Below are 9379 nucleotides of genomic sequence, written 5' to 3' on the forward strand. Positions count from 1 at the left end.
ATCATAACAGGAAAAATACAAGTTTATTATGCTGTAATGGTGAATACTGGATTTGAGTTGCTATTTTAATGAAATTTGTTCTACATAATATGTGTATGTGGCTGCTTGCCTTATAAGTACAAAGACCTGAGTTTGATTCCTAGTACAAAATATATATATGTACATACACACACATACATACATATACATACAGATATATACATATATGTATGTATGTATGTGATCCCATATTCACCCCCACCTCTTTTAGAGTAAATACAATAATATTTCTTTAGCTACCGAATGACCAGCCAGGAGCAAAAGTACAGCACAGGAAGATAACTTTTATTAGGTTTGAACTAGAAACAGAGCAGACAGCAAACTCACGAGGTATAATTTGATTTTTGGAAACCAGGCTTCAACAATAATAAAAATAACAAGTCTTAACTGCACAGATATTTTGGTTACTATTATAATCTCCAGGGGCACAAAAGCCAGCAGCATATGGTAACATAAAGGTAATGACTGAACATTGTTGATGTACTCAAAACACAGAGCACTGTATTAAACTCTGTCCTTTTATTTTCTTAATCTTTTCTTAAAGTTGTTGTTACTTACAAGCACACACGTAGCATTCCTACAAGAATACTGCCCTAATATTTTAAGACTAATACTAAGCTTTTCTTTTCTCCAAAATTTGAATGAGTCATGATTCCAGTCTCTACTATATTGTCAATGGTAATATGCATGATTGATTTTGTTTTCAAGGTTAAATAGCAGATTGACTTTGCATTTGGTAGCCAGCTGTGTACCCTAATTTTTATCTTTTATTATCTTAATAAATTTAACTATAGTTCTTTAGCCCTGAGATATTAGATAGCTTGCTAATGATTGTATATTTATAATTTAGACTTTACTCCATTCAGTTTACAGCCCCTATAAGTTTTTTAAAATTATTTACAAATGGTTATAACCAAAACAATGATAAAATTTACTACTTGTATATTTAAGACTACTAGTAAGGCCTTTAAGAGTTGCATATTTTATGCATTTTAAACTTGCTAGGTACAACTCTTAAAATTACTTTTACAATTCTGTGACCAATAAGTGCTTTTCATTTTGCTGACTTCTATGTGGACAGCCAGACTCTTCTAAACAATCTCATTTTTTTCCTTCCCCAAACATAAATGCTAGTTTTTCCAACTGAACAGCTGCCAAAAGGAACTTGTATTTGAACAACAAGTTGATAACTGTAATGCCTAACAGAGAAACATGTTCACACAGGCATTCCATGTTTGTTCCACATGGATGAGTGGATTGTAAGGCAGTTATCTGAATCATGTACTGTCCATCACATGGTATAAATGATTTTGCTTAATCAGGAATTTCTGGTTATCAGATTTAATATAACCTCAAGTATAAATCCAAAAAAAATTAATTAAAAAATGCATTTACCAGTTCTCAGAAAAAGTGAACAGGTTAATCATAATTCCTACTATAGCATTAGTTATAGTTATTAGTTATTATACACAGCTAAGGAAGGAAAAGAAATAAAACAAAAATCTAAGAGGTGTTAGCTAATTCTTGTCATTTGTCCACATTTTTCCATGTAGCTTTTTTAGTCAAACATTTATCCCTGGAAAATTCTCTAGCTGAAAGATAGCTTTATTTTCTGAATGGATTTTACCATTTCCTTAGGTATATAATAGTGAAAAGCTGGTATAAATATATTATATTTTTATGTCATGCCATATTCTCCATTTAGTTTTTGCTAATATTCAAATTTTTCCTAATTTAATGATGCTGTATAGATTATGAGGTAATCTAACACACAATGAGATTACCTGCTTATAATAGGTTTAGTTAATAGCTTTGAAACATATTGCACACTTGTCATCTAACATAGTAATAAGTATTACTCTTTTTGGAAAGAATACACTGACAAATTCTTAAGTTAATGGCTTTAGCCCAATATTTTTAGATGGTCACAGGACAATTGCAATAGCAAAAACATTGACAATGCAGTTCATGGTTCGGTTCTCCCATCTTACAGTACAGGTTCCTGAAAACACACAAGAAAAGAACTTTGAAATATTAGTAAAACATCAAAATTACCAGGGCAGGGGATACACACACATTTTTCATACATTTTAATATTATTTATATATTTCTTCCAATATGTTAGATTTTCCTGTTTCATTTTCATACTGTTCTGAAGTCATACTTGTAACTAAGTTTAACGAGCAATTCTGTTGATAGAGAATTTAATTAGAGCTAAATACACATTTGATAAAAAGTGTACCATTTGACTTTGCTAGAAAAGTTTGATTTTATGTGAATCAGCTTAAAAGTCTCTTACCATCAGATGTGGTATCCCAAAAACATGAGCTGGCTGTGTGAAAGCCATATGCACTCCGCTGGACCACTGCACAGGTCACTACAAATAAAGTCACAGAATGAGGACACTTATGGACAGAGGAAAAGTCAGATTGAAGCATTTCAATTCAGAGTTCTAAAAACTGAAAAAGCTGGGCACAGTGATATATCCCTGTATTTCCTTCATTCTAGGAGGCTGAGGCAGGAGGATCCAAAGTTTAAACCCAACCTGGGCAATGTAGTGATTTAGTAACAGCCTGTCACTCAAAAAGTGGAAGAGGGTACTGGGGGTGTAGCTCAGTGTGAATGCCCCAGGTTCAGTCACTAGTGCCAAAAAAAAAAACTTTTAAAAAACTGAAAAATAGCCAGTGCAACTAAAAAAAAAGTCTCTCATCTTGATTATCTACCATCACAATTTTAAGCCCCCTGACTCCAGTCAGATTGGGAAGCACTGCTGTAACCACTGGTCACTGTATTGCGGGAAAATTCTGGGACAAACTGTGTCTTCTGCTGTGGGCAGAGCTGAGACACAGAAATGCAGGAAGTATTTCACTTTACAGTTGAGTGTGCAGCACATCACAGTCTTACAGAGAGGCATGGAATCACTGAAAAGAAGACAGAGGAGATCTCAGTGGAAAGGAAATTGATGCAAGTGCAAAAAGTGTTGCTACCCAGGGCAAGGAGTTCAAGCTGCTTGTGAGTATGAAAAATCTTCTTTTAGGTATAATTATATACTATCTTTAAATGAATAATCAAAATCCCTTCATACATATCAGTATCCACTTTCAGTGCTTACCATTTATTTATGTTCTCAAAATCCAAAGAAAATCATTAGGACAAAGGTAGGTAAACTAGCGAGGAAGGGCACTGACTCTTACCAATGTATTTGTAAGCTTTCCCCAGCTTAACCAAATGTGTGAGCGACTGCTCCACTATGCTTGCAGTCCACTGGTTGATATTGTTCTGATTATAGTCCTCACCTCCTAAGACCCCATCCACGCACTAGAAAGGCAGAGGATAGCTAAATTAGCCAAAACGAACAAACACAAATTGTGACAAAAATTTATTCAAAGCATAAAATCCATATACAACCCAATAAGACACCTTAGAAAATATGTGTCTGCTGGGGATTTATTACACTCTACTACTAGTTGCCTAAGTTTTCAAAGCATTTCCCCAAGCATGATATCACTCTGTGAAATACTATGGGTCATATAAAGATAAATGTGCCAAAGTTTCTGTGGTGAAGGACTTGATCTAGCAGGGATGATAATAAGAAAATCTCTAATATCTACAACACAAAAAAAGACTAATCATAGAAGGTAAGTTATGAAGTGACTACAGAGCAAGAGGGGATTAAAAGAGGATGATATTAATTGGTTCAGGAGTAGCTCTGAAACACCTGAGATTTAAACTAGGGCTCAGATGCTAGAAACAAAGGATGAGACTAACTGAAAAACGTATTTCTTGTGTATAATAATTATATTCTCATTATATATTCTATAATTGCTTAACTATAAAACTACTAGCATAACTGCCAATGAAAGTAAATGCAGATACTTTGCAAAGAGCCAATCTAATTCCCCACAGTTCTCATTTGCATCCACTTCTGTGCAACTTCGAGTGCACTGGCTTTAGAATGATAATCCTAGGTTTTAAGGCCAACCCACCGTGTGTGTGACCTTGAGCAAGTAGCTTACGTCCTCAAACCTCTACTTTCTGAATCTTTACAGAAATGATTATGGCATCATTTTATCAAGTTATTGAGAGGACAAAATGAGATAATGAGTGCTCAAACACAGTAAGTGGCACAAAGTAAGCACATAAACTATTATTATATTTCTGCGGCTTTTATATTCAAGTGATAAAGCATAGAAAATAAAGCATTCACTCATTTTCAGAATCTAGTTGAATGCACACACAAGCACGCACGTGTCTTTCATTTAATACAATTATAGTAAAGATTTATAAAGATGTTAATAAAGAATCCTAAGCTAGATCTTTACAAATCTTTACAAATACTAAAAGGTCAAAAAAAAATATTAGAGGGGTTGACAAAATTAATGTGACTCAAATTAGTCTAGAAATTTCAGTAGCATGACAGATTAGGAGGGACAGGAGACTAAACGTCCGGAGAACAGTTTTAATCCTAGTTTTATCACTACAAAGCTTATGACGTTGGGATTAACCTTTTGTTCTTTTCAGAAGAAATTTTCCTTAATGGGACAGTAAAAGTAGTGGAGTTTTGTTTGTTTGTTTGATTTTGTTTTCCAGGTTGTCTAATAGGACTATTCCAAATTCTGCTCTAAAAAACAGAAAGCAATATGAGGATGTAGGTTCCACTGTCAATAGCCCTGTTAATTAATATTAATATGCGGTCTACCAAAAACCAAGATGCCCACTAGACAATGAAATCCTTAAACACCTCTGTATTCCCAAAGCCAAATTCAGGACCTGGACACAGAGCAGGTACTTAATAAATATTTGGTGTTGATGCAATATTGCTCTGATATACTCTCTGGCATCTTAAATCAAATCCACTTTAGATTAAGTTCCAAATTAATTTGATTAGTAACTCATTTTTTCTTTGAGGATATTCTGGGAGGGAGAAATTCTACTAATACCAATACATAAAATGTCTGAATATTACTAATAAATGAGTGGCCCTAAGAGTTCAGTAGAAGAAGACATTGGCATGGAGGCTCTGAACAATGAACTAAAGGGAAGAACATAAGAAAACAGAAATAACTAGAGAAAATGATGTAATTGCCTAGGAAGTGCTGAAATGATTTTTCATAGTGCTCACTCTCAAGCTGCTCCAGTGGCTCAGTGGAAATATTTCAGTGATAGAGAAAAGTTGGCTCATGAGGAGAGAGGAGGAAGAAAGAGCAGAGACATGTAGCTCAAAGTAACCTGTGTAAACCAGGGATTCCTTTGAAATCTTATGTTTCATATAAAAAATTCAAGTGAATCTTGCTTTTGATGCTAAGGGGTCAGTTTGTATAAAAACTGTTTTCTGGGGCTGGATATTTAGTCCAGAGGCACAGCGCCTGCCTGGCAAACATGTGACCCTGAGTTCAATCCCCACTACCCCCCAAAAAAAGTTTTCAGTTAAATTATTTATACTGCGTAACTCTTTCTTTCAAATACCATTTATTTCGTGCTCTAAAATATAGTTGCTTCTAGAACCACCTAGCCACTGCCAAGTATGTACACCCCAGTTTAAGCAGGATAGTTCTTTTAATTCAATAAAGCATTAGAGTGACATATATAGAAGTGTACCTCCTCACCCTTTCCTTCCCCTCCCCCAATCCCATTCACGAGAGGAAAACACCTTCAGTGTACAACTGCCTGTTTATTTTTCTAAGAATAATATACCTCCAAATTACATTTATATCAATAGTTGTTGATTTATGAATTATCAACAACATCCATAAAACCCCTACTATGACAGAGGACAATTTATTTCCCTTAAGCTACCTGTCTCCTTCCTCCCACCCCTCTTAAAATAGAGATTTTTAGTTATTATTTTTAATTCAATATATAGTATCAAACATGTTTCTTCTCAGAACATGTTTCTTTTCCACTCCCGACAGCTCCTTGTGCACAGATTTTTTCCTTAATATTCCCAGCCTTGTATCCCAAAAGTTATTTATTTTCCTTGTGAAAAGGAGTAAGTTATCTAGCTGGTGGGTGACTATCGCTGTTGGACTTAAGTTTGATAAACACCTTGGACTTGGGTTTTTGTTTCTCCTGGACTCTCTACCCAGATCAAAGAAAGGCATCAGCCTGGGTAAGAGTTTCTATGTGCTGAATGAAGCTTTCCCTTGGGTATCTTCCAAGGTCTGAGCTAAGCACAGGTAAGTAAAACAACCTACAGTTATCTATCTAGGTTTTATCCATAAAAGAGGTGTTTTGTCCTTTTTCTGATGACTCTATTGTTGTTTTATCTGGTTCAGAACTTGAGTAAGGAAGAAGGCGCTAATTAGAGACCCCACCAAAGTCCTAGCATGTTTTCTTTTATGTTCTGTTGAGCAAGAATAATTGCTCTTGATTTTCTATTTTGAAAAATGAGATTGGTATCACTCTCATCCTTCTCATTAATCTCTACTTTCAAATTTTTTTCATTTGTACTTTCACATCATTTTAATAATCATTATGCTTTTAATAAATAAATGCTTCTGCACTATATGCTTCTAATACATGATTTTGACCTATTAAAATATGGCAGGATTTTCAGGTGCCTATCTAGCCGTCTCAGACACTCAGTTGTTTCTAGGTGTACAAGCCAGACATGTATGAGCTCTGGATGATCAGGTGCCCCGGGAGCAATCAGGCAGGTGAGGCACTGACTCAGGATGGATTGACCATGGAACAATGCTGATCCAGCCCAGACTTAATGCAGTCAGGGCTTGCTAGGAAGCAGGTTCCAACAGCCATATAAGATCGCTTTCTGGGCTAGCTCAGATTTTACTAGGAGTTGGCAGAATTAGAGATGACTAAACACTACTAAAATGTTCATAATTACCTTTCCCACAGTGTAATCTGTACTAGTACCATTAGAATAACTAAAGTTCTTCTGACAGAATTGATTCCCAAAGAGAATTTCCTTCCTATCGGCCTAAAAAAGGACCAGGTTTCATGTTTCTAAGTTTTCTTAAGAGTTTAGTTTATCATAACATCAGTGCCTAGAAGAGGTGAAGTGATTGTTTTTCCTATTATATTGGGTTAAAACAGCAAATAATGGCCAAAGGCAGGTATTTCTAGGATCTTTTATATCACATTAAAAAAGTAAATAGATGCACATATGCTTTTATAGAATTAACGTTAAAATAATGGTCTACTGGAATAAAGAGGTAGAGTATCAATTTTAGAAAACAATTTTCTAAGACTAAAATGGTCCTTAAGCATCTCTTTCACAGTAACCCCAAGATGCTCAACATGTCAAAAACACAGAAGCACCCCTATAAAGAGTTCACGATTGTTTAAAATCTTGTTGTTTTAACACTGTTTCTAGCCATGAAGTAAAAATCAAAACAATAGATTTTTTTTAAACTGCCATCAGTGCAGTAAGCTTCAAAATGACTATGTATAACTTACCTCTTTGACGATATTGTGAGCCTCATCAGCATTGAAGCCCACCTAAATAGAAGACACAAGATAAATCTGCTTTCAACACAGGCTTTGCAAATGTGTATATTCAACAAGGCAGAGAATATCTTAGGCTGGCCTAGACAGGGGTTAGTGACGGGAGACCATAATAATAGGATGGTAAGACACATCATGTCAATTCTGCCCCAAACACTGAAAAAATACAGAATGCTTTCCCCATTTCTCTCCGTAAAGATTCTAGTTCATTAGGTCTGGGAAGAACCTGGGAAGCTACATCCTTTGCAGAAGTGCTTTATACTAGTGATTCTGATGAACATCCTAGATTGAGAATCATTGTATTGTAAAGCTTATGAAATAAAAAGGAAGGGGTTGTGAAGATTTATGTGTTATTAGTATACTGAAAATGGTTTCAACTAAGTGAGAAAATAAAGTGACCCATAAGAAGAGAATATTTACTTTGGTTATTTTTCAGTTTTCTTTTTTAACCTGGACTAGACAAAAATGTGCTTTCCCCAATTAAAGATTATCACAATACTTGATCATTCAGCATTAACATCACTTTAACACTATAAACTGGTCCCCGAACTTAAGTCTTTCCTTTGGAGTAGGATCCTGAATTAACAGCAACCGTCGATAACATTCTAGTGTCCTAAAGCACAGAACTAGGTTATGTGATAAGACTGAAATCTAAACCAAGACACTTCAGGTAATGTAAGAGTTAATTCTACAGAGACATTTTTAGGTGCTTTTAGCATCCGTAATTTGGTTTGAAAAAAAACACCATACAACTTATAATTACTTCAAAAGGTTAATTCTGAAATTACAATTTTGAGTATAGATTTAAAATGTTTAACTCATTTGATTACCCTCCAGAAGTTTTCCAAAACCAAAGAATGAAATATGACTCCTAAGTTTTTAGAAGTATTATGAAAAGACTATTACTAGGTAGTAGGAGTAATACTATTAAATATTTAGGAGTATTATGAAAAGAGGTTTCACATTTTGGCCCTATTAGAAATTATTTTACCCTAAAATCATATCCTTATCTGCTGTCAAATTTGGTCTACAAATCAAAATATTTTTTTTTAAATAGGGTCTCACTGAGTTGCTAAGTTTCCCAGGCGGCTAGAAATAGTGATCCTCCTGACTCAGCCTCCCAAGTAATGGGATTATAGGCATGTTACACCACTTCCAGCTTCAAATTCTTATTTTTAAAAAATAAGAATACCACTGTGTGTAAGTGTGTGTGTCACCTGTGACGCAGAATTAGTTAAATGCGGCTTTAGCTTCTGTACAATGCTCATATCCTCAAAGATTCCCACTGAACCCGAAAACCCTTCTAAGAACCTAATGCATCGTTTTATGCTGCATCTCTGCGACAGAATTATTTTTATTTTCCTGCATCATTCGCCAGTGCTACCATTGGACACAAAATGTCTTTCTCTATCTTGCCTTTGCAAACTGTCACAAGTTATGCCGGGATCCTACAGGCTCCACCCTCCAAGTAGCTGCAATGAAGCAAGAGCTGTTGCAGTTTAGGCAGCGGCCTGGATTCAAAACGAGCACCTGTCATTCCAAGCAGTTTTAACTTTAGAGCACTTCAGTCGCCATGAAGTAATAGTTCTCATCAGTAACAGCAACTGACATCGTGAGATTTCGGTGAGGCTTAGGAAACTTGACTCGGTAAGCAACGGCTCCTAATCTGTAAAGCATCTCCTTCCAACCCCTCCTCCCTACCCCCAGGAGCGAGTTCCCAGGAGCAGGAGCCGTAGTGCCAGTAAGGTCTCAAGCAGCTGGGCTGGGGCACCTGCTTCTGAGGACCCAAAGGGCGGAGGAGGCAGCGGGAAGACCGGTTTCCAAGGCCAGTTTGGCAGACGGGCGGTGCCCGCCACTCCATGTCCACATTTTCCCC

At 35.9% G+C, this 9379-nt stretch overlaps 1 protein-coding gene across 1 annotated transcript; it reads right to left on the reverse strand.

Moving 5' to 3' along the window:
- Positions 1-316: 316 nt before the first annotated feature.
- Dynlt3 (dynein light chain Tctex-type 3) lies at positions 317-9364 on the reverse strand. The gene is made up of 6 exons (XM_010636225.3): positions 9205-9364; positions 8956-9014; positions 7456-7497; positions 3234-3357; positions 2339-2416; positions 317-2041 (listed from the first exon to the last, which is right to left on the reverse strand). The coding sequence occupies exons 1-6, from the start codon at positions 9362-9364 to the stop codon at positions 1965-1967; spliced, it is 540 nt and encodes a 179-aa protein (XP_010634527.1). The 3' UTR covers positions 317-1964.
- Positions 9365-9379: the final 15 nt, after the last annotated feature.

Source organism: Fukomys damarensis, unplaced genomic scaffold (assembly GCF_012274545.1).
Source record: "Fukomys damarensis isolate Sample0158 unplaced genomic scaffold, DMR_v1.0_HiC HiC_scaffold_39, whole genome shotgun sequence".
In the NCBI taxonomy this organism is placed as follows: domain Eukaryota; kingdom Metazoa; phylum Chordata; class Mammalia; order Rodentia; family Bathyergidae; genus Fukomys; species Fukomys damarensis.